Below are 22,978 nucleotides of genomic sequence, written 5' to 3' on the forward strand. Positions count from 1 at the left end.
AGGCAGAGGGGTCCAGAGGGTGCAGCACAGCCCAGGCTGCACAGGGTGGCAGCCTGGGACAAATGGCAGCCGGGTGCTGAGAGGGGTGGCTTCCAGATCTGTTTGGAAGGGAGAACCCACAGGCCTTGTGGACCGAATATGGAAAAGGAAAGATAGCGCCTCAAACAGCCGGAAGGTGCGTGGAGACGGCCCTGGAGCAGGCGTGTGGGAACGTCCAGGGACCCAGGGCTTGGGGTGTCTGGATTATAACACATTTACCATGCTTAGAGTTGCCACACCGCACATCTGCACAGCCATGGCTCAGCTTAGGACTTAAGCCGTTACTGATGCCCCACCGCGTGTCCCCCTACCTCCCTGCAAAGCGACCACCACCTGAATGTTCCCCCTACGAGCGTGCACCCGGCTTCTCTCGCTCTCCGTTTTGCGGGTGAGACCGCATCTCACCATCCTCCCGTCGCATCTCCCCTCTCCCTCGTCACTCACGCCGATCCTAAGAACACACAGCAGTTTGAGCCCCTGGTCTACTCTTGCTGGGCCTCCGGTCAGTCCCAGCTCTGGACTTTTGTGAGCAGTGTTGCTACGCTCATTCTTGGGCACGTCTTGTGGCACGTGCATGCGCACATCCCTGTTAGGTCGTAGGACAGGCACGTGTCCAGCGTTCACGGGTCACACCAGCGTCCCTGCACAGACTCACACGCCCCAGTGCTCGGCGGGGTCCGTCCCATCCATCTCAGCGCATCTGGGATGTGCTGTGGGATCTCCATCAGGGCCGCATCTGACTTTCCCTGTGGCCAGCGGAGTTGACCTCTGCTTCGTGTTGACTGGCCAGCGGCGGCCCCCTTCTGTGAAGTGTCTGCTCCAGTCTGTTGCCCATTGTTTCCTGGGATCTCTGCCTCCTTCTAGCTGACGCTGAGCTCTTTGGGTGTGCTGGGTGGGACCCCTTGGCCAGCTTCTGCGGAGCAGACCCCCTCTCCGCTCGGCAGCTTGCTGTTTTATCCTGTACTGCTTCTTCTCTAAAGGAGGTTTTAAAATAGTCCATTTTTTTTAAATAGTCCAATTTATCAACGGAGCAAAGATGAAACAAGAGTTGAAAGATGAAACAGTCCGCCTGGAGGTGGTGCTTCTGCACGCAGTGAGAAGGATGGATTGTCTCAGCTCTTCCTTGTGGCTGTCCAGACCGTCCAGCACCATTTACTGAAAAGTCTCCCTCATTAGCCATTGTGCTGTGTGCTGCTTTTGTTAAAAACTGCGTGTCTGTGTGTGTCTGTGTGTGTGCACCGGGCGTGTGCACCTGGACTGCTGACCTCTCTCCGCCTCCCTGTCTGTTCACGCGCCGGCCCCTACTGTCTCCGCTGCTGCTGTTCTGTGACACGGTTTGACATCCAATAGAACAAGTCTACCAGCTTTGTTCTCCAAGATCAAAATGATTGTTTTTGGCCTTCTGCATTTCCTTAGGAGACTCAGGGTCAGCTAGGCGATTCCACAGGCAGTCCTGCTGGGATTCTGCTGGGGACTGCCTGGAGCCTGAGCATCAATCTGGGGCAGAGCAGCGCCTTCGCCAGGCTGAGTCTCCTGATCCGTGACCCTTCTGGATATTTACTTCTAGATATTCATGTTTTCTCTCATTTCTCTCCATACGTTTTATACTTCTCTATTTCAAGGCCGTACACACCTTTCGTGAGGTTTGCTCCTAGGTGTTTGGTTTCTCAGTGTTATTGTAAATGGTGTCGTTTGGTCATTGCTTTTACCGTGCGCTGCTAGCGTGCAGAAATGCTTTGTATCCAGCAGTTTTACTCGATGCACGTCTTGGTTCTAAGAGTTTGTCCTTTCATGTTTTATATACACAGAGTCCTGTCCTTTGTGAAAAATAAGTTTTACTCCTTCCCTTTCGATCCTGATGGGCTTATTTTTTCTTGTCTTATTGAGCTGGCTAGGGCTTTGAGCCTAGAGCTGGTGTCCTGACAGGAGATACCTTGTTTCCTTCCCCAGCCCAGAGCAGAAGCCTGCAGCGTTTCGCCCTGTGATTTTGTCTGCTGGCGCCTGGTGTCCGTTTGTTGCCACTGCTGCGGTTGTTCAGCTCCTTTCATTAGATCGTGCAGCGTGTCTTCTGTTCCTAATTCGCTGAGCATCTTCATCACGAGTAGTCGATCTTCAAAATTCCTTCTCTGCGTCTGTTGAGATTACCCCGTGATTTTCCTTCTTTATTCAGTTACCATGGTGAATTGCATTGATTTGACCTTCAGATGCCGCGCCACACGTGTATTCAAGTCTGGCTGCGCTGCGTTGTCTGTTTCATGCCGGTGTGGGTGAATCCCAGTTGCTACTACTTTGCTTAGGGTTTTTTGTTCCAATTACAGTAAATGAGACTGGCCTATTACTTCCTTTTCCTGCAATGTCTTTAGTTTGGTATTAAGGTTACTCTTGGCCTCACGACTCAGGCTGAAAGAGTTTTCTCTCTTTCCTTTCTCTGGAAGGTGAGTAGAGTGACAGTACATCTTTAAGAACCACGTTTTATTCGGGGTATTAATGAGGACGATAGCCCAGAATACAGCCAGTTAGTGGCGTTTTGGTTCTTCTTTTTTTGACAGTGTGTCTTTCTTAAATCTCAGACGGTATCCACCGGAGAAGGCAGATGAGCCTGGAAATTTCTGTGTGGGAATATTTTAAATTAAATATCCAGGTTATTATATATAAAACTATATTTTCCACTTCTTCTTTCATTTTTGCTAAGCTGTGCTTCTCCCGGGAGTCTTCCGCTGGGCTCGAGCTCTCAGATAGATCGCCACAATCTCTGTTCACGGTTTGTAGGCTCGGCAGTGACGTCGTCTGCCTTTTTCATGATTTTGATTACCTGCACCTTCTCTGTTGCTTCTTTTTTCCTTCCAGGTTTAGTGAAATACAATTGATGTACAGCACTGTATAGTTTTTTTTTGGCGAGGGGGAGGTAATTAGGTTTTTATTTATTTATTCAGTGGAGGTACTGGGGACTGAATCTAGGACCTCATGCTTGCTAGGCATGCACTCTGCCACTCAGCTATACCCTCCCCCTCCTCTTAGTTCTTGAATGTTCTTTGGTGAGGGCTGAGTTTCTTGGATGCCCAAGAACTATGTCTCTCTCTCCCCACTCCCTCCTTCCCCAGGGATTTAACTGGACCCTCTTCATTCAGTCTGTGCTATCCCATGTCAACATTGAGCTGCTGCCCAATGAAGAGGTGGTGGTCTATGGCGCCCCCTACCTTCAGAACCTGGAAGACATCATTGACATCTACTCAGCCAGGTGAGGCCGAGGAGCCCCAGAGGCCTCGCATCTCCCCCTGCTCCCCACCCCCCGCTCCCAGCGGCTGCTCCTCTCAGGAGAGGACCCCAGAGAGCATTCACTCTGAGGCCTGAGGGACACGATGGGGTAAAACGATAGTGGTCAGTGGAACCCAACATGAGAGCTGTGAGCCCCTCCTGAGGCGGCCAGGGGCAGGCAGGGTGTATCCAGGGGTTGTCTTGGAAGCTTTCTGCACCACCGTGAACCCCTACTGGATGTGGAACCTGCTGCCCAAGGGCCCATGAGCCATATCCTCTCCTGGGCAGACACGACCCAGCCATTCCACCCCCGCCCTCTGCCTCCTGCCCCAGGACCATGCAGAACTACCTGGTCTGGCGCCTGGTGCTGGACCGCATCAGCAGCCTGAGCCAGCGATTCAAGGACGCACGTGCCAACTACCGCAAGGTGAGAGACACCCCACGTGCGTGGCTCTCGCCCCTGTGCCGAGCCTGGCTTGTCATTTGCTCATTTCTGACGCTGAGCACCTGCTGTGGGCCAAGCGCCGAGGTCCACACTGGGGCCAGGGCCATGATCGAGGCTGACCAGGCACCTGCCCTCATGGGGCAGTCGAACAACACGCAGTCAGCAAACTGGAGACCTGCTCTCCCAAAACCAACAAGTAGGACGGGGGGCGAGGAAGAGACACGAGCAGGGAGAGCCTCTCGGTGAGAGTGACCAGGGAGACCTTGAGGCAAGAATGACCCAGGCATGAAGAGACCGAGGGCAGGTTCCCAGGGAGCAGAAACAGCTCGTGCGGAGGTCCTGGGGCAGGGACACGGAGCCACACAGGGGAGGAAGGTGAGGCCAAGGAGGCAGGTGGGCGGGGCAATCGTGGGCCAGGGCAGCACGGGATTCCACGTGCACCAAAAGCCACTGAGGTGTTAAGAGTGGGAACCAAAGCCCAGTGTCCTGCAGTGTGGTCATTCTGCTGCTGGGGGGCACGGGCAGGGTGGAGGCGGTGCCACCGTCCAGGTGGGGGTGGGGGTTGGACCGCGCCGTCAGCAGTAGATGGAGGTGCTGACAGCAGACAGCTTAGTGTGGATGAGGGGATGGAGACCTGCGGAGTCAGAGGGGACCCTGACATTCTTCACCAGAGACGTGGGGTGGGCAGAGGTCCAACGCTGACCAGGGAGATGGCGGCAGGACAGGTTGGGGGCAAGTCAGGCCCCCTGCCTTCCTGTTGGGCTGGAGATGCTACTGGCCAAGACTCAGGAGGGGAGCTGAGTCCCAGAGCTCAGAGGACAGAGCAGGAGTCGCACTGACTTCTTAGGGGGCAGGAAACCCTGCAGCCCAAGAGCCTGCGGCCAGACGCCGGGCAGAGCTCCAGGCTGGCCGAGGTTTGGGGCCAGAAATCTGACGGGGGACACGTTTCCATCCTGTGGCCTGTGTCCCTGGGGACAGGTTGGCAGACATCCTCATCAGACCTTGGAGATGGGAAAACTGGGGCCCAGGGAGCTGCTGGCTCTCGGCTGAGCTAGACAAGGCCCCCAAGGTCAATGCCAGCCTGTGCTTGGGGCTGGGACTGGAGTCCTTGAGAGCAGAGGCCAGCCAGGCCTGAGTGTCAGGGACGGGACAAGGAAGAACTCAGGGTGGAGCAGTGCCCCCACCCTCCCCTGACCCTAGGGTGGCCTGGGTGGGGAGCCGTCCCCTCCAAACTGCACACCCGGCCCTCGCACACCCGGGCCCAGTGTTCAAAGGGAGCCTCCGAGCTCGCCCATGTTGCACTGGCCGCTGGGCACCTGAGGCCGAGGACGGGGAGGTCGATGGCGGTGACATGGTGGCATGAACGGCGGCCAGGCGCTGTACGGCACGACGGTGGAGGAGGTGCGCTGGCGGGAGTGCGTCAACTATGTCAACAGCAACATGGAGAGCGCCGTGGGCTCACTCTACGTGCGGGAGGCCTTCCCCGAGGACGGCAAGCGCGCCGTGGGTGCCTTGGCCGAGGCAGTGGGGGCGGGGGGCGGGTCACAGCTCCACCCCAGCATGGCGACCCTGGGCTCCTGGCGAGGGGAGCTGGCTCGAGCAGCACGCACGTGCTCAGTGGCACAGGGAAGCCTCGCCTGCCCCGCAGCCCGGGCCCCCTACCAGCCAGCGGCCCCCACCTCTGCAGGCCTGGGAAGGGCAGAAACTGTACAGGGTGTGCGTGCAGGGGCTGGCAGGCCCGAGGCCCACCTCGGACACAGTGCAGCAGCGGGGACCCTGTCCCGGGGACCTATCCCACCCCCAACCCCCAGCACATTCGGGGCGGCCCACACGAGGCTTTAGCCCCGCCCCCTGCGGACCCCAGTGCTGGCCTTCCAGGCAGCAGGGCCGTGCACTCCCCCAGGTCAGAGAGCTCGTCAACAAGATGCGGGCAGTGTTCCTGGAGACCCTGGACGAGCTGAGCTGGATGGACGAGTCATCCAAGAAGAAAGCCAAGGAGAAGGTGGGCGGAGGCTGGAGTCCTTCGGCCAGGGCCTCCTGCCAGGAGAGGGCAGCCCCAGCGCAAGGGGTCTGGGGTGAGGGTCACCACACCCACTTCAGACACGAGGACAGTGAGCCTGGGGGGCTCACTCAGGAAGGCACTGTGGGCAGAGGTGAGACCAAAGCGAGGCCCACTGCCGGCAATGGGTGGGGGTGGCCACAGACACAGGGAACGGAGCCCCTCGGGGCCAGGGTGGCAAACAGAGCTGAGCAGCTCTGCCTGGCCTCCTCCCCAGACCCGTGGCTGGCTGGCGGGCACAGAAGCTCAGTCTCTGGTTGCACCCTTCCACATTCTGTCCCCATTAATGTCCCCACAGCCTGCATGGAGTGCTCAGTCCCTTAGCCCCTTACCCACATGGCAGGGGCGGGGAGGGCACAGCCAGGATGCTCTCTGGGTGGCAGGCACGGACCGGCCCCCCACCTCCTCCCCAGGCCATGAGCATCCGGGAGCAGATTGGGTACCCCGACTACATCCTGGAGGAGAAGAACAAACACCTGGATGAGGAGTATTCCAAAGTGTGCCCCATCCCCAGCCGGGATGCCCCCAAGAGCTGCGTCCCCTCGCCCCCACCCAGCCTCCCCCGAGCCAGCCCCTATGGACCATGGGCCCTCAACTACCTGAGGGGTGGTTTTCCATCACTAACTCAGCCACCTAGCCACCTGCTGGGGTCCTAGCATTACCTTTTGTTACCGACGGGGAAACTGAGGCCAGGAGGGACTGGGGTCTCCCCCAGGCACGTAAATGTGCAGAGCCTGGGCCGGCCCCAGTCCCCCTGCACCCAGAGCCTGTGGGCTGCGTGTGGGCCTGCCTGGTGGGTCCCAAGGCCAGTCCCCAGCTGCCCTTGACCACGCCCTGCCCCAGGCCCCTGAAGGACCCCACACACATGCCGGTAAGTGACCACCCCTCTCCTGTAGCTGAACTTCTCAGAGGACCTGTACTTTGAGAACGGTCTGCAGAACCTCAAGGCCGGCGCCCAGCGAAGCCTTAAGAAACTTCGGGAAAAGGTGGACCAGAACGTGTGAGTGGCGCCAGCATTTGGGCACCGATGGGCCAGGCCAGCTGGGGACGGCAGTGGGTCTGACTCAAAGCTCCCTGCCCACCTTCTGCTGATGGGGCCCCAGGGAGGTGCCAGATCTCTGGATTGGCCCAGACCTGCCCTGGCTGTTGGCGGCGCTGGGCCCGTGACGTGGCTGCTGTGGCTGGGCCCACGGGGGGGTTCTGGTCAGCCGAGTAGGGGGACCTGAGGGGAGGGCCCCCAGAGACTGGGGCTCTAGGTGACCCCCTTGTTGCTCACAGCTGGATCATCGGAGCTGCCGTGGTTAACGCCTTCTACTCCCCAAACCGAAACCAGATTGGTACGTTCCCCACCCGCCCCCGTTCCTCCAGTGCCAGAGGAGACTGGAGGCAGCATAGGATGGTACAAGGATCCAGAGTCCTGGGTCAGCCACGTACTAGCCCTGCCCTTCTGGCTTCTGAGCCTCGGTCTTCTCTTCTGTAAAATGGGTGTGTGTGCTGTAACCTCTCCCCCCTGGGCTGTGGGGTTGAAGACAGGACTCCTAGAGGTGCCCACCCTGAGCTGGGGCACAGATGTGCACGCTCACAGTTTATTCTGTCCTCCCCACCCCCGCCGGAGCAGTGTTTCCCGCCGGCATCCTCCAGCCCCCTTTCTTCAGCAAGGAGCAGCCACAGGCCTTGAACTTCGGGGGCATTGGGATGGTGATCGGGCACGAGATCATCCACGGCTTTGACGACAACGGTAGGGGCTGCCTGGGGGTCGGAGCTGCGCCTCAAAGTCACAAACGCACCCCTCCCGTTGCAGGGCGGGGCCCCTGCCTGGATCCAGGAGCCTCCGGCTGCACCCCAGGGAGGCTGGCTTTCCCACGGGGCTAACCCACAGGGACCCTCAGAGGGCACGTGCTTGAGGACCCTCCCCAGGGTCCCTGTGCTCCCCTCACCTGGGGTTTACAGTTTGGACATCCCAGCAAGGGTCGAGTGCACAGTGCCTGCAGGATCCTGGGACCCGAGCCCCCAGGCCCTGACCTCGGGGCGGCACAGACACCACTGACGCCTTTCCTCCCCAAGCCTGAGCAGCCCCTCAGAGGCCTGTTCTCTCCCACAAACATGAGCCCTAGACACTGGGGTCCCTGGGAGGGCGTTTGGGAGAGGCCCCGAGGGCAGCCCCCCTGCCCCCACCCCCCAGGCCGGAACTTCGACAAGGACGGCAACATGCTGGACTGGTGGAGCAACTTCTCTGCCCAGCACTTCCAGCAGCAGTCGGAGTGCATGGTCCACCAGTACGGGAACTACTCCTGGGATGTGGCTGAAGATCAAAACGTGAGCCCCCACTGCCCGCACCCCGCGCCGAAGCCCTGGCCCAGGGAGAGGGGAGGGGAGGGGCGCCCGGGCTGCCCCGCCATCCTGTCTCCTGCGAGCAGGTGAATGGCTTCAGCACGCTCGGGGAGAACATCGCCGACAACGGAGGGCTGCGGCAGGCCTACAAGGTGGGTCCATGCGGGGGCCCCTCAAGGAGGCTAGGAAGGAAGCAACTTGGCCCAGGTTACCCGTCAGCCTCAGCAGCACCCCTGCACCTACAGCCTCGGGCACTGGGCGTCTGGAGACCATTCTGGGTGGGTGCCATATGGCAGGATGCCTAGGCGGTGAGTCCCCACAGAGCCCCGCCGGTGTCGTGCTCAGATGGCCACTGAGTCATCAAGACGGGGAGCCCTCGTCTCTGGGGGTACCCAGAGGGCCCTGCACAGCAGAGGCAGGACCCCCACCAGGGTAGGCCCGGGAGCCAGACCTCCATTCTGCCCTGATCCAAGGACTCCGGAGCCCTGGCCAGGCTGGTGCTGCCCCCAGGAGGGAGGGCAGGCCTGGGCCCAGCCCCCTCTTGGTGCCCACAGGCTTACCTGAAGTGGATGGCAGAGGGTGGCAAGGATCGGCAGCTGCCGGGACTGGAGCTGACTTACACCCAGCTGTTCTTCGTCAGCTATGCCCAGGCAGGAGCCCGAGCCCCCGTCCCACCTGCCCCCACACCGGCCAGGAACTGGCTCCCAGCTCAGATCCTCGGAGAGCCCCGGCTGTGGGGTGCCTCCGGGGATACCGTGGGCAGGCAAGCTAGGCAGAACCAGAATTCGCGGGCCAGGAAGGCTTCCTCGGGCAAAAGGATGGCAGGGGCGCTGGAGCTGGGGAAGATGTAGCTGCAGAGGCGGGGAAGGATCAGCTGGCTTCCCTCTCCCCACCCAGGAGAGCACAGCTGGGGCCTGGCAGGAGGCGCTGGACCACACTCCATCCCTGCCACAGCCCGCTGGGCGCCCCACCTCCTGGCCCTCAGGCCGGGGCAGCCCCCTCCAGTATCCCCTCAGGTCCCCCCTTACCCCTCCTCCAATCCCCCCAGGCCCGCCCCACCCACCGAGTCCCACAGCCATGCCTCTCATGACCCCCCCCCAGGTGTGGTGCGGGTCCTACCGGCCAGAGTTCGCTGTCCAGTCCATCAAGACTGACGTCCACAGCCCCCTGAAGTACAGGCAAGTGGCCCCTGGTTCCCCGCGCCCAGCGCCTGCTCTGGCACCCTCTTAGGCCCCTCTGTCCACCCGCAGGGTGCTGGGCTCGCTGCAAAACCTGGCCGCGTTCGCGGATGCGTTCCACTGTGCCCCGGGCACCCCCATGCACCCGAAAGTGCGATGCCGCATCTGGTAGCCAAGGCCGAGCCGCGCTGTGCGGCCCATGCCCACCCACCACCAGGAGGCGACTGGTCCTCGCGGAGACAGTGCAGCTGGTGGGGACCCGGCGTGCGCCCCGCGCCCAGTGGCTGACCCGCACCACTCCCTGCCTCCGCGCCCGGCCTGGAGTGCAGCCACCGCCCTGGACCATTGGGGGTGACCATCAGGATAAGCGCAGCCCAGCCCAGCGCCCCCTCCGCCGCCCACCGCAGCCCCGTAGACACGGTTATCAGTCTTCCGCCCGCTCTCCAAAGCGCATCCTCTTCAGTTGTCCACAAGCTTCAGATTTGAGCTAAGTAAATGCTTTAAAGAAGCCCTTGGCTGCTGTGTTTGTGTGGCAGTGCCCAGGAAGGGCAGTCAGGGTGACAGGACCCCGGAAAGTGCCCAGTTCTCCTGGGCCGTACCAGGCTCTGCCACTTGCTGACTGCTATGACCAGGAGGCGGTGGGCATTCCTGACAGTCTCCCCAGGGTCTTTGTACTGGGGACACAGCACTGAGCAGGATGCCCCCGGATGCCCGCCCTGGGGGACCACGTTTAAGGGGGAGGAGCTACTGATTCAGGAAGGAGCGGAGGTCCAGGAGGTGGGCACAGGGGACCTGAGACGCAGCCCAGAATCTGGATTTGGGGTTTTGTGTAACTGGGAGCCAGTGAGCTTAACCTGCTGCAACCCTGTCACCTGCCCTGAGTTTTTAAATAACCACAGAGACTGTCTGTTGGGGGAAGGGGAGAGCAGAGAGGTCAGCTGGAAGGCCACTGTGGCCATCCAGGCCTGGGCCAGGGGACAAAGGGGAGGTGTTGAGAAGGCCATGCGAACTCACTCAGACGAGAAGGCCCCTGAGGGGAGCGGGACAGGAGTTCTGCCTGTTGCCCCATCATATGTGGCATCCGCACTGGGGGAGCTGGACGTTCCAGCTAGTCCAAGACTCGCCCCCAGGCCAGCCACGCCCAGGAGGGCGCAAATGACGATTCTCACATGAGTGAAGATCTTTCCCGCGGAGCAGCCCTTTCCCTGAAAGTCCCTGACCGTCCACCAGACCCCAGTGCGTGGAACAGAAACCATCCCCTCCCTGGAAATCCAGTTAGCTCCCACCAGACAGGAGCTCTGACCTCGGCCCCTCAGGCAGGGCTCCCACCTGGGGCCTGGGCAGTTTCCTCACCGTCAGACAGAGCCCATCCCTGCCCTGGTCTCCCACACCCTGGGCCTGATCTCAGCCCCCGACCTGCATGTGCCAAAGGCGTGCAGTCTCCAGGAAGGCTGCGGGGGCATGTCAACAACCCCCATCTTGCCAGGGAGAGTGGTTCCCCTAGCGGGGAAGGTCACGCCTCGGACACATGGCCTCCCCGCCGGCCCGGATGCAACCAACAGCGATCAAGGCGGGGGCTGCCGAGGACGCAGGGTTCAGAGGCAAAGAAGAAACACTGCCCAGAAACCGCCTTTTAATGCTCACTGCTGCTGCAGTCCAGGCAGAGTTCAGCCCCAGCCCAGAGATCCCAGGAAGTCTCTTCGTATCCAGCTGCAGTGCACCCAGGGCAGGAGGCGCCGCCCAGATCTCCGGAGGCCTGGGCCCTCACCTCGAGCACGCTTCTTCGTCGCACTGGGGAGGCAGCAGAAGCCCCATCAGGCCAGCCACACCCCCAGGGCCACGAGCAGCTGGTCCCACTGTCCAGGGGTCCGTGGCCAAGGAGAGGAAGGAGTGTGCTGGACACTTCCCTCCATTCGGGGCACAGGAGGTCAGCCAGCAGTTATGGCCGGCTGCGGTCACCTTGGACACCCCTGTCCTCCCAAGGCTGACAGGACAGGCTGCTCCTCTGACCTGCAGCCCAGAGCAGCCCACCATCCTCTGAAGAGGGCCCTGCTGTGCTTGCCCACTCGTCCACCCTGTCCCTGACCTATCACTGCAAAGTGAGGTGACAGTGACATCCTGGGGCTACAGTGAGCACTGAATGAACTGAAGCCTGCAAGATGAAGTTCAGCGTCTGGCCACATCACACACTCGACCCAGGAGGGGTTGGGGAGAGGGGCATTCTTAGCAAGCAGGGACCTCCCCAGGCTGGGGCTCACCCGGGGTGGCTCGCTGGTGCAGGCCTCTGCAGAGATGCCCAGGGCCTGCAAGATGGTCTCCTGGGGGGCGTAGTCACCTGGGGACTTCTGGACAAAGTGTAGCAGGACTTTGTCACCACCTGCAGCAGTGGGAGGGGGGTGAGTCAGGGTGGCTCTGTGTGGCCACCACCCCACCTGGTTACCGAGATGAATGAGCTGTTCTGGCCACACCCTGCCCAGCTAAGAGGACACTCAAAGCTGAATCACACCACAAAAGGGCAAATCTGACCAGACTGACAAGCCAGGGGGAGGAAGGGAGGGGCAGGGCAGGGTCAAGTTCAGCAAGACCTTCCCACCTGAGTATGTGGCCCTGCCACGCCCTACCCTTGGACAGGTGTTGGCCTCTGATGCCCCTCACCTTTGGCAACCACCAGCAGCCCTCCGCTCTGCAGCAGATCCCCAGACAGATTCCCCTGGATGCCAACAGCCTTGGCCTGGAGGGAGGGGAGCAGGCCCACATCAGCCTCAGACAAGCCCTGACACCCAAATCCCACAGGACCTTGGCCGTCACAAACCTTGGCGGCCACATCACGAACGGGCTTCCCCAGGGCGGCCGGCAGGATGCTCAGGCTGTTGTACCTGCCAAGATACGCTGGCTTGTCCAGGCTCTGTGTCTTCAACAAAAACTGAGGCCCAGCACCTCGCCCCACCCTGCCAGGGTCTGCCCCCAGTCTCCACAAGATGTACACACCAGTTTCCACAAGCAGGCCCCACCCCATCTCGCCAGGGGCTCAGGAGGCACAGGGCAGCCAGGCTAGCAACTGGCCCAGCCAGAAGCAGCTGCCAGAACCATGGGGCACCCAGCCTGGGGGTTGGCGGGCCTGGGGCCCTGGAGAGGTTGGGGGAGTGTGGACTGAGTGAGCCCGGAGAGCTGGCTCAGCTGGTGCTGCCAATCAGATGAGCCAGCCAGCCTGTGGCACCGGCACCCAAGGTGACTGGAATGGCCCCTGACTAGGACACTTGGATCCAAGCCCCCTCTGCAGCCAGTTGCCAGGAGGCCCTGGTTGAGAAGCCTAACCTACAGCCCATTACAGACACCCAGCACCCAAGGAGAGCCTGGCAGGGCTGGCTGGAGCAGTGGGTGCCGCAGAGCCCACCTGGCCAGGGAGGGGGGCAGGGAGAAGAAGAATACGGGAGCAGTGAACCCAGAGCCCCCAGCTCACCGCTTGAAGCCCAGCTCCTTGTAAAACTGCTTGCTCTCATCCAGGTAGAGCTCTGGAAAGCAGAGGCGACAGGTGTGTGCCCCAGGCCCACCTGCCACCCTGGCTCTCCCTCCTGCATCCAGCCCTCTGTCTACCCTTGGTGCCCAGCTCAGTCACCCATCCAGGGCCAGGAGGGGCAGAGCAGAGCTGAGTGTCCCCATGGCTGGGAGGGAAGAGGCCCAGAGGGTGACAGGTGGAAAGGGAGGGGCAGGACTCATCTAAACTCTGCCACTGGGCTCAGGGCTCTGCGAGGACACATCATGGGTGCAGGGAGGAGGTGTGGGGGGGATGGGAGGCAGCTGCTACTCCAGGGGTTGGGGAGAAGCATCTGGGGAAGTTCAGGATTTGGCTCCTGGGGCAGTGGGGAGCATGCTACTGACCCAGTAAAGACTTCTGGTCCTGATTCGAGGCCAGAGTCACCCCTGAGCCCGGCCACACTGTTCCCCCACAGCGGGAAGAGCATCATGGCTGGGGGAGCGAGTAGGGGCCGCAGCTGAAGGAAGCGCGAGAGGTGAGGGGAAGGAACGCTCCTGGAGAGAGAAGGGCCAGGGCTGGGAGAGGAGGAGGCAGTGAAAGCCCTGAGTCTGAGGAGGGTCTCAGGGCGATTGGGCGGTTGGAGAAGGCGTTGCTGCAGAGGGAGGCGAGTGGGGGGCGCAGGCACCTCCAGCGAAGTAGCCACCGTCCAGGAATTCCTGCAGGCCCAGGGCCTCGGGCGCCACGCCCACCAGGCGCACGCCGTGCTGCTCCAGGAGCCCCTTGAGGCTGCTGAGGTCCCGAGCGATCCAGCGACACACCATGCAGCCGAAGCGCCGCAAGCCGGCCACCACGCACGCCTGCTCCTGCCACAGGCTCCGCAGCTCCACGGCCTGTGCCGGGGCGGGTGAGGGGCGGCGGCAGACCGAGACCTGAGCGCTCGTCTACACCCCCAGCCCCGCCCCGCCCCAGCGGCCAGCGCCGCGCACGCCCAGCCGGCGCCCCCGACCGCCCCGTGCCCCGGCGCCGGCCACGGATGCAGCTGCCAGGTGCCGGGGCGCGCCCACCGCCCGGAGCCCGTTTGGCCTCACCTCCCCGGTCACCGCGTGCTTCAGGACACAAGCGCCCACGCGGGCAAGGTCCACCGAGCTCATGGCGGCGGCCGCCCAGGATCCCTGCCACAGCCCCTCTCCCCGCCAGCCGGGTCAGCCTCGCGTCCGGAGGTCCACCTGGTTCAGCGTCCCTCCCTGAGCGCCACCCGGCTCCGCCCCGGACACGTCCCCAGACCCCGCCCCGCCAGGGGACTGCGCGCGGCCCGGCTCCGCCCTCCAGACACGCCCCTGATCACCGCCCGCCCCGCCCCTCCGCCCTGGCCCCGGCCCCAGCCCCGCCTACGGCAGCCGCCCGTTTACAGAATAGGCTTCCAGTCACCTATTTTGTATATTCAGGAGACTATCAGCCAATGGAGTCACCGCGCTGGTAGTGGGCGGAGCTTGGTGGCTCAGCCGCAGAAACGCGGTGCGCCTGCGCAGTGCCACGCTGGGCCGGGGGCGGGCTCCCGGAGGAGTGATGAGGGGCGGGGGCGGCCGCGGGGCGGCCGAGGTCCCCTCGGGGTCCCCACATCCCCCGATCCGTGCGTCCCCGGGGAACGCGGAAACCGGAGCTCCAGTCCGAAGGAGGCGCGGGGGCGACGTAGTGCGCGGTTTGCAGGACAAGGTTAAGGCGAGCGGAGTGAGAGTTATGTCGTGGATGGGAGGTCGGGTGGGGGTCCGGTGGAGGGGTCCCAGCTGGCAGAGGAGTCCGAGGGCTTAGCCTTTCCCTATGATCTTGCTTCATCTTAAAAATCCACGAGAATGCAGCGTTTTCTCAATTACGTGTCCTTGTTGGCTTTAATCATAAAATACTATTTCATGCCAGCTAAATATCTGCTTTTAACCTCCAAACTTTGGATAAAATGGACCCGAAAGAAATAACAGCAGTTGACGAGGTGCCTTGCGAATTTGTCTTGTTTTTCACTCGCGACAGCCCTGTGACACCTTTCAGTATCACCCAGTTTTGCCGATGAGGGCCAGAGGCAGAGAGGTGCAGCCGAGACAACCAAGACAGCGGGGTTAGCCCACCTGGGCGTCCATGCCCACCCGGGAGGGCTCCTGTCACCCGGCCTCACTCCCCAGGCCTGCAGACAGCCCCAGGGCCTGGACCAGGCAGTGGCCCGCCTTGGGTTTGGGGAGGGGGGAGGCCCCCTCTTCATGCCACTGTATTCCACAGGACCCCCAGTAGAGAGGGGGAAAACTGGGGCCCAAGAGGGGTGCTGCTGCCTCCTTAGCCTGCCCTGGGCCTGGGAGGATGAGGGCAGCAGGAGTGGCTGAAGGTCCAGGACCCAAAATCGACTTATGTCAGAAAGAGAATGATTTCACTTCCTGGGTATTGAAAACAGGCAGAGCGAATAGAGTAAGGGGAGGCCACACGGAGATTAACAGTGGCAGGGCCCCTTGCCCAGCAGTGAAGGAGAAACAAGGGGGAAGATGCCGCAGTTCCAGAACCCAGGAGAGCAGCCCCCAGAGGCCGTGGTACCCACCTCCTGGGTCTGCTGAGTGTCAGGTGTCCGGGTGCTGTGCGTTGCTGCTGCTCACCCCACCTCTCCTCTCTCCAAGGTGCAGCAGCCCTTTTGAGATGGAAGCAAACCCTGGGACCAGCAGCACAGACACCACATTTCTGCTGCAGTGTTTATCTTGTTGTGGTTGTCACCCCTGTCCTTATCCTGGGACTTGGCATATTGACGGTGCATGGAAACCAGAAGTCCACCTGGTGAGCAACAGCATATGGTCCTGTCAGGACTCAGGTCTCGAGGAGTCACAACCCAGGGACCCTCTACACTCTATCCCTCAAATCCAGAGGAGGTGGACCCCAAGAGTGAGTGTCTCTAGGGTCCGGGCAGGGGCTGAAGGATAGGATCTCAGCCTGGCTTTGCAGCCCAGGTGTGTGTGTCTGGGCCCAGCTCTGCCCCTACCAGGGACTCTGCCAGGTGCACCCCCAGCTCAGCCACCACTCGTGGTGCCCAGGGATGCTGCACACAGAGGGCATTCGTCCCGAAAGCCTTAAGGATGTTTGTATCAGCAGCAGCGCAGTGGGAACGGCTGTCCAGCGAGAGGATAGCAGAGGGGCCTCCTTCACAAGGGGGGCACAGCCTCGTGGGGAAACTGAGACTTTCCCCCAGCTGGGCCCAGACAAGAGGTGAGAACCTTAGTCAGCTCTCTGGTGGGCCCCGGAGGCAGGTCCCAGTCCCAGGCCATTTACCCCTGAGGACTCGCCCCTTAGACAGGGTTCCATCATGCCAACCAGGCCAGTCAGATGGCAGAGACAGAACAGTGAGGCCCCCTCCCTCAGCTGGCGGGGGCATGGGGTAGTGGGCCCCTAGACCTCAGCCTGATCAGAGGGGTGCTTTCTGCGGCAGGTGGGAGATCTGTGTGGATCTCGAGGCTCTGAACCCCTAAACCCCTCCCCTGAACCCAAAGCATTCCAGCCTCCCCCTTTGTCTTCCCTTCCTCTTGAGCTCCCTCCTCCCCAGACCACCTGCCCCAGGTGTGAAGAAGGCCAAGGGTCCAAGGGCTGAGCCCGTGAAGAGGAGCCCTTGGGGTGCAGTGTGGGGGCCCTGTGGGTGGACAAGGCCCAGCCCTTGGAGACCGCAGGCTGGGGGACACATTGCCAGACCCTCTTCTCCATCGGGGATTGTCCTGGGTTTGGGTGCCCAAGTGACACAAATGTGTCCTGGAGCTCAGGGCCCAGGTGACAGGGTGATGGAGGGAGGGGCTTCAGCCCCTGTCGGGGGTCAGACAGGTATGGATAGAGGCCGAGGGGTCCTTTGAAGGGCTCTCTGGCAGGGAGCACCTCTGGGAGATGGGCTGGGGCTGGGCCGGGGGCAGCATGTGGTCCTGGAGATGTGGGTGTGCTGTGGCAGCTTCAGGGTCGGGGTCAGATCTCTTATCGGGTCACAGGTAAGACACTCATGCAGGCCACTGAGGTGGGTGGTCAGGGGCACAGGGGCACAGGGAGCACACAGCGTCCGCCAGCTCTCCACGGGGCTGCTTCATCCGGTGCCCTGCTGCCCACGGGTCTGTGGCACTCAGGGCTGGGAGGGCCAGAGGGAGCCCACCCATCACTGCCACCTGGACATCCCCAGTGGGCACAACACCACCCACAGGGACTGAAAGGCACCTGAACACTTCCCCACCCCTCACGTCGTGCCCCTCACGCCGCCTCCCACCAGTGAGCCCACCGGGGGAAAGCCAGTTCAGGCCGAGAGAATGCGGGGGCCCTCCTGGGACACTAGGCCTGGTTCTGAGCCCCAGTCCCTGGCCATAAATGGGCAAGCCGGTACCCAGGTACCCGTGCAGTGTGGCTGTGCCAGTCCCTGGGAAGAGTGGAAGCTGCAGGGCTTGAGCACCCACCCCCGCATCTGTGCCCCCTGCCAGGGGCTTCATGCCCCTTGGTAGTGGGCCCTGTGATCAGAGGGACTCCTGGACTGGGAAGGGGTCGGGGGTCTGCCCTCAGTCCACACTGCTGGCCCGTAGGGCTCCCTCTGGGGCTGCACTTGGCAGCACTCAGACCGCAATGTTCGCCCCTCCTCTTTGCACAGCATCATGGCCAGGGCGCAGTGGGGAACCCCAAGAGGAGGAAGTGCAGCTCTCAAGGAAGAGGGCACAGGGAGCTGGGGGAGTTGGAAAGAAGCCCCTGGGCTGCCCCAGGACCTCAGTCTCACTCTCTGTGAAATAGGGCAACAGCCCCTGCAGCTGGAGCTGGGGCAGGCTCTGGGACTGACTAAATATGACCGCCCTCCTCAGGACGCTTGGGAACCCCACCCTGGGGAACCCTGAGGCCTCTGGGCTGGACAGCCTGCCAGCCGCCCTGCTGGCCTGTGCGGGGCCTGCCGGGCCCTGGGAAGCCAGCAGATTCCCAGCAGGGGAGGTCCTGGGGCTCCAGTCCCAGCAGGGAGACAGGCTGCTCTGGGCCTGGTGCTGGGAGCGGGGAGCATGCTGGTGGCCCTGGTTCCAGGGCTGATGCTGCCTGGCAGTCAGGGGGCCTCCCTGAGGAGTCACAGCCTGGACTGGCAGGGGAGCCACACTGGCAAGGAGTATCTCCCTCGACCCGCCCACCGCCCGGGGTCTCCTCCGCACCTCGCAAACGTCTGGGCTTATCGACCAGGACCGGGCTGCCAGCTGCGGGTGGAGATCAGCCACCTGCCGCAGGGCCCCCACCCAAGGGCACGTCCCAGCTCAGGCTTCCTGAGAGTGGCCAGGCCGGGAAGCGCCCTCACCTGCAGTGGGGCCCACCTGAGGCCCCTGAGTGGGGCTGTGGGGGAGGGGCCCGCAGAGGAGAGTTTCTGCTGGTGGTGGGCCTGGCTTTCCTGCTTGTGTCCCCCCAGTCCCTGAGGCCAGGGGGACTGGGTGTCAGGGCCCAGGTCGGCCCAGACAATCCCGATACTGGGGGCCAAAGGCCCTTGTGAGATCAGGACAGGGACATGGCCCAGGGATGAGGAAGAGGACATGGCTGGGGCACACCCAGGGGGCAGGAGTGGGGACACTGGGGGATGGTGGGACAGACAGAGAGGCTGGGGGACCTTGCCAGGCTCAGAGCGTCAGCCTTGGGCACAGGCACCAGGGTGGTGGCCCCCCGCCTGGCAGAGGCTCCGTGTCCCTCCTCAGGACCCTTCATACCCTGGCTGCGGCCCCCCGCGGTGAAGAGAAGCTGCAGTGGAAAGCCAGTGAGGCGGGGTCGTCTGTGGCAGAAGGTGTTTGCTCTCCAGTCCCGAGTGAGCGGCTCCTGGGCCCCCAGCTGGGGTGCAGGGCTGCGCACAGGGGCGAGGCTGGGGAGACCAGAGTCAGGCTGGGGGTGCGGGGCAGGCTCTGCGGGAGGCAGGAGTTGACCAGGCAGAGAGGGCGGGCCGTGGGAAGTCAGGAGGCGGCCCTGACCCTCCTGCCCGACAGAGCCAGCCCAGCTTTGGGACTGAGCCCACCCTCCTGGTCCCTCTTCCGTTCAACGGCAGGATCATTTCAGCTCCTAGAGAAGTGGGCGGCCCCCCAAAGTCCATGTTCTCCCCACTGTGCTCTGCCACACCCAGAGAACCCACCCGCTGCCTCCCTACAGCACTGAGCAAACAAGGCGCCCAGCTCGGCTTCTGCTTGGGGTCTCAGCCTCTGCAGGAGCAGGCGGCCAGCCCTGCACGGAAGGCCGGCCCCCATCAGTGTGCCCCAGGCGGGTCTGCCCCTCTGCCTGGTGCAGCTCTGGTTGTTGCCCCCTGCGTGCTCCCGAGCACAGCTCTGCGGGGGGGGCTCCTCCCTGACCACAGGACGCTAGGGGGGCACCCTGAGTCCCCTGTGGGGGCAAGGGAGGGTGTACTTTGCCATCTTGGATCACCCAGGGGGCTTCCCACTGTGCCCACAGCCTACCTGTTCCTGGAGAGGGATGGGGCTGGGTAACATTCAGGCTCCGTCTCACTGAAGGGGAGCCAGGGGCTCAGAATGGGACAGGCCTTGCCCAGAGGCTCCCAGGAGCAAGCTGCGCTCGGACCCAAAGCCCAGTCTGGGGCCCTCCCTGCCCGGGCCTCTCAGCTCCACTGCTGTCCTCAGAGCTGGTGGACAGGGGCCGGCTTGGGGGTGGGGGGCCACCATACCCACCCTCTTGGGCCCCTGGGCCGGAGGAGGACGGAACAGCACCACCTCTCATGACGCTGGAGCAGGACACCAGGGGGGCAGGGACCCACCCGGAGGCTCACAGTCCCCAGGCTGCAGGCACTTGCGATCAGCCGGGTTTGCCTGGATGTCATCAGGCAGGAGTTATGCTGGTCGAACCGTGTCCTCATGGTCACCACCTACTTCCATCCCCAGGGGACCCTGGGGAGGAAAGCGGGGACACTGGGGAAGAAACAGGACAGGGATGCAGGTTTGGCGATTGGCACGGGGACTGACCACTGTCCCTGTGCTCAGAGGCAGAGTTAACCCTTGGCCCCTACCCCCCAGGACAACCAGCGCAGCCCCACAGACGCCAGGGTTCTGAGGCAGGGCAGCTTGGGAGCCCCAGGGAGACGATTAGCAGCACAGGCCTGCTATCTACACATGCACCCACTCCCCGCTGCCTGCAGGCCACTGAGGGTTCCCAAGGAAGCGGGTACCCCTGCACCCTCTGCTCAGCCCTGATGAGCTGAGGGGTGCTCTAGAATGCTCTGGAAACCCCGCTAGTACACAGGAGCCTCGGAGCACACAGCAGGGGCCTAGGGCACGGTCTGGGCTGCTGGGCCCGCCCCTATTCCACTCCATGCCCTCCCGCCCTCCCAGCTCCCAGGATGCTTCTCAAGATGGGGGTGGGCCGGAGGGTTCCCGAGGGCTAGACCACCTCCCTACACCTGGTGACGGCCCTGGGACCCACCCCCAGCCTCTGACTCTCAACTTCCCCACCCCCCATTTGAGACAGCCTCAGAGATCATTCCTTCCACCCGCCCATGGCAGGTGGGGAAACTGAGGCCCAGCAAGGGCTCGGAATTACCCATCCGTGAGTCTCAGCCTGAATGGGGAGGCGCAATTTTGGACCTCCCCATGCGCCACCCCATTGGACCACCACACCCCAACATCAAGTCTCAAGGTCTTGGATTTGAGTGTCCGGCCTCAAAGGGGGTGAGGGGCCACGTACCCAGCATGCTGTCTGCCCAGCTGCTGTTAAAACATGGCCTCTGCCAGAAGGCTCTCCCCGACTGCTGAACTTACAGCCACTCCCCCGCTCCCTCCTCTTGCCCTGTGACCCTGTTGTCTTGTGTGTTCATTGTCTGCCCTGCCTCCTTGATGCAGACTCTGACGGTCAGTGCTGGGCGTCTACTGCGCGCATAGGAAAAGACGGGCTTCCAGAGCTCACTGTTAGCCACCGTCACTCACTGACTCGCTCACTCATCATGCACTCATTCATTCACTCTTTCATTCCTCAGCACCGACTTTTCAGGCTGGCCCCGTTCTGGGCGCAGGATTCACCTGTGAGGAAGTGAAACAGGAGGAGGAGGCTGCGGCGGGGCCCCTCCTCACCCACCAGGTGTCCCTGTCGCTGGCTGTCACCTGCCGGGTGTTCCCTCTCCTCCCTTGGCCCCAGGCCCCCAGGATCAGAGAGCAGGGCAAGACTAGGGAGAGCCCTTAGGGAGCCCCGTGCCTGTCTGAGACTCTGTGGGGCTCCCGCACCCAATCTTACCTGGGAGGCAAAGGCAGAGCCCCATTCTCCTTCCACTGCCCCTTGTGACTTGGCCATTGGGACCCAGGGGCCCCTCTCCCCACTTCTGACTGTGCTCAGAGACCCCCCAGGCTGCTCCTGCAGGTGCCCACTCCCTGAGGCCCGGGGGGAGCCGGGCAGCAGGTTTAGAGGCGCCCTGCGCACGCCTCCCCCAGCACAGACAGGGAAACTGAGGCTGTGCCTGGTCAGGATCCCAGACCCTAAGAGGAGGCCGATCTCCCCCCACCCAGCCTCCACCAGCCTGCTGTCCTCTCGAGGTCCCCCGCAGCCCCGTCTGTGCCTTCCAGGGGGCTGCCTGTCCCACTGTGGCACGCAGCACCCAGCCACCCTGTCAAGACGTCTCCCGGCAGACTTTCTGGAAGTCTGATCACATTTCTCCTTTCCTCTCAGGAGGGAGGTTTGCAGGGCACTGAAGCTGGAGACAGACTATGAGAACCACGGCGCCTGAGCCCCGTCCTGGGGGTGGGAGGAGGCTCCCCCTCCTCTCCCCGGCCTGCAGGCTGGCCGCAGCGCCCCCTGCTCCGTGTGAGCCCTGGGCTGGAAGTGGGGCTGGAAGCAAAGCAGCCGGGTCCTCACCCCCCGGGGCTCGTGGTCTAGTGAGGAAGCTGTGTCCAAAGCCGGAGTGGCTTCATGTGGTGAAAGCGCGCTTCTGGGTGGCAGGTGCCAAGTAGGGCTCTGAAGGATGAGAGCCCTGTGGAGGGTGGGAAGAGTGCTCTCAGCAGAAGGATGTGTGGGATAGCCGTAGCTCCTTTTTTTGTGTCCATTTTTTAATGGAAGTGTAGTTGATTTGCAATGTTGTGTGTTTCTTTTCTTTTCTTTCAGTGTGAGCCGTAATCATGTTTTGCCCCTGAATCATCATCACCCACCTGGCCACAGGATGTGTTGTCACAAAAAGACCTGGAAGAACGAAGGAGATGTCGGTGTGATGAGAGGCCCCACCCACTCACTCATGTACTCTGGCCCCTGCGAGCAGCATTCATGGGGCAGGCCTGGGTCCCCACCCTGCCTCCCAAATGGGAAGGGACACCTGACGCTCATCGCAGGCTAGAGAGGCGGGGACACCTGGGCCGGTTGCTGGCTGCTGCCCCTCACTCGGTAACCGTCCCCACGTCTGCACTCCCATGTCCCACCGAAGGCCCTCGGCACAAGCCCTCAATTGTCCCCAAAGAAGCTATCTTGTCAGAGAGACCCCCTCAAGACTGCAGGTGACAAATCAGCTCCCTGGATTTGCCAGCCAGCCATGCTGACCAACAGCCCATGCGACCGGAAGCAGAGGGCCATGTCCACAGCCCCAGCCCTGCCCCTCGGCAAAGGCCCTGAGATCAGCCTGGCCAGAAGACGAGGGGGCATCTGCCCAGGCACCCGGTGGTCACTGCATGGCTGAGGGCCTCTACCTGCCCCCCGCCATGGGGAAGCCGGGAGGGCCCTGAGCCAGCGGGGCCTTAGCCTGAGTCCAGTCTCCTCAGGCCTCAGAAGCCATGCTCAGGTTAGCCCACATTCATTAAGCACCTGCTGCATACCAGGGGATGGAGCTGAGGGATGGCTGTTGGGGCTGTTCCCTCCCACAGAGGAGTGACATCCTGGTAAACGGGGTGACTAGAATGCTGAGTGTGAAGTGGGGGGGCGGCTCATGACCCCAGGAGCTGGAGCTGCCCCAGGCACAGAAGCAGCAGCCACATTAACAAGGCGGCCGCAGGCTGCTGTGGCCGCTGCCTGGCCCTCTCGCTTCCCATCCCCGTGAGGCTGGGCCCTAGCCCTCCTCCATGGGGCGGTGCTTCCCCAGAAGATAGCTCCCGTCTGGCTCTCAGCATCTCCCCACCCTCTTCCCCAGAACTTGCCTGAAGTTCCCCCCAGGCCCAGGTGTTCCCTGGTTATCAGTCCCCACTGTGCCCCGCCCGCCCGAGGGACCCTCCTCCTCCACCTCTGCCCGGGGA

General features: G+C 62.5%; 2 protein-coding genes and 1 long non-coding RNA gene across 6 annotated transcripts in view; 2 read left to right on the forward strand and 1 right to left on the reverse strand.

The window, feature by feature from the left end:
- Positions 1–9,815, forward strand: part of MMEL1 (membrane metalloendopeptidase like 1) — a 28,468-nt gene extending 18,653 nt beyond the window's left edge. For 2 of the 4 annotated variants that reach the window (XM_072975569.1, XM_006196593.4), the window contains exons 12-24: positions 3,141–3,277; positions 3,628–3,721; positions 5,114–5,242; positions 5,643–5,741; positions 6,212–6,295; positions 6,695–6,798; positions 7,077–7,135; positions 7,417–7,536; positions 7,981–8,114; positions 8,216–8,281; positions 8,684–8,779; positions 9,231–9,307; positions 9,380–9,815. In XM_072975569.1, the coding sequence (XP_072831670.1) occupies positions 3,141–3,277; positions 3,628–3,721; positions 5,114–5,242; positions 5,643–5,741; positions 6,212–6,295; positions 6,695–6,798; positions 7,077–7,135; positions 7,417–7,536; positions 7,981–8,114; positions 8,216–8,281; positions 8,684–8,779; positions 9,231–9,307; positions 9,380–9,479 (1,299 nt within the window). In that variant the 3' untranslated portion in view covers positions 9,480–9,815. The remainder of the gene's footprint in view (positions 1–3,140; positions 3,278–3,627; positions 3,722–5,113; positions 5,243–5,642; positions 5,742–6,211; positions 6,296–6,694; positions 6,799–7,076; positions 7,136–7,416; positions 7,537–7,980; positions 8,115–8,215; positions 8,282–8,683; positions 8,780–9,230; positions 9,308–9,379) is intronic. The other 2 variants (XM_072975570.1, XM_072975571.1) reach the window with 2 other exon arrangements.
- Positions 9,816–10,925: 1,110 nt separating this feature from the next.
- Positions 10,926–14,102, reverse strand: PRXL2B (peroxiredoxin like 2B). Its single transcript, XM_072975865.1, has 7 exons — positions 13,871–14,102; positions 13,468–13,672; positions 12,768–12,819; positions 12,120–12,183; positions 11,963–12,038; positions 11,566–11,684; positions 10,926–11,098 (listed from the first exon to the last, which is right to left on the reverse strand). Exons 1-7 carry the CDS (start codon positions 13,931–13,933, stop codon positions 11,072–11,074), a joined length of 606 nt encoding a protein of 201 aa, XP_072831966.1. The 5' UTR covers positions 13,934–14,102; the 3' UTR covers positions 10,926–11,071.
- Positions 14,103–14,342: 240 nt separating this feature from the next.
- LOC116278397 (uncharacterized) lies at positions 14,343–22,330 on the forward strand. The gene is made up of 3 exons (XR_004187729.2): positions 14,343–14,495; positions 15,434–15,587; positions 21,867–22,330. It is a non-coding gene; the product is annotated as an uncharacterized lncRNA (long non-coding RNA).
- Positions 22,331–22,978: the final 648 nt, after the last annotated feature.

Source organism: Vicugna pacos, chromosome 13 (assembly GCF_048564905.1).
Source record: "Vicugna pacos chromosome 13, VicPac4, whole genome shotgun sequence".
In the NCBI taxonomy this organism is placed as follows: Eukaryota; Metazoa; Chordata; class Mammalia; order Artiodactyla; family Camelidae; genus Vicugna; species Vicugna pacos.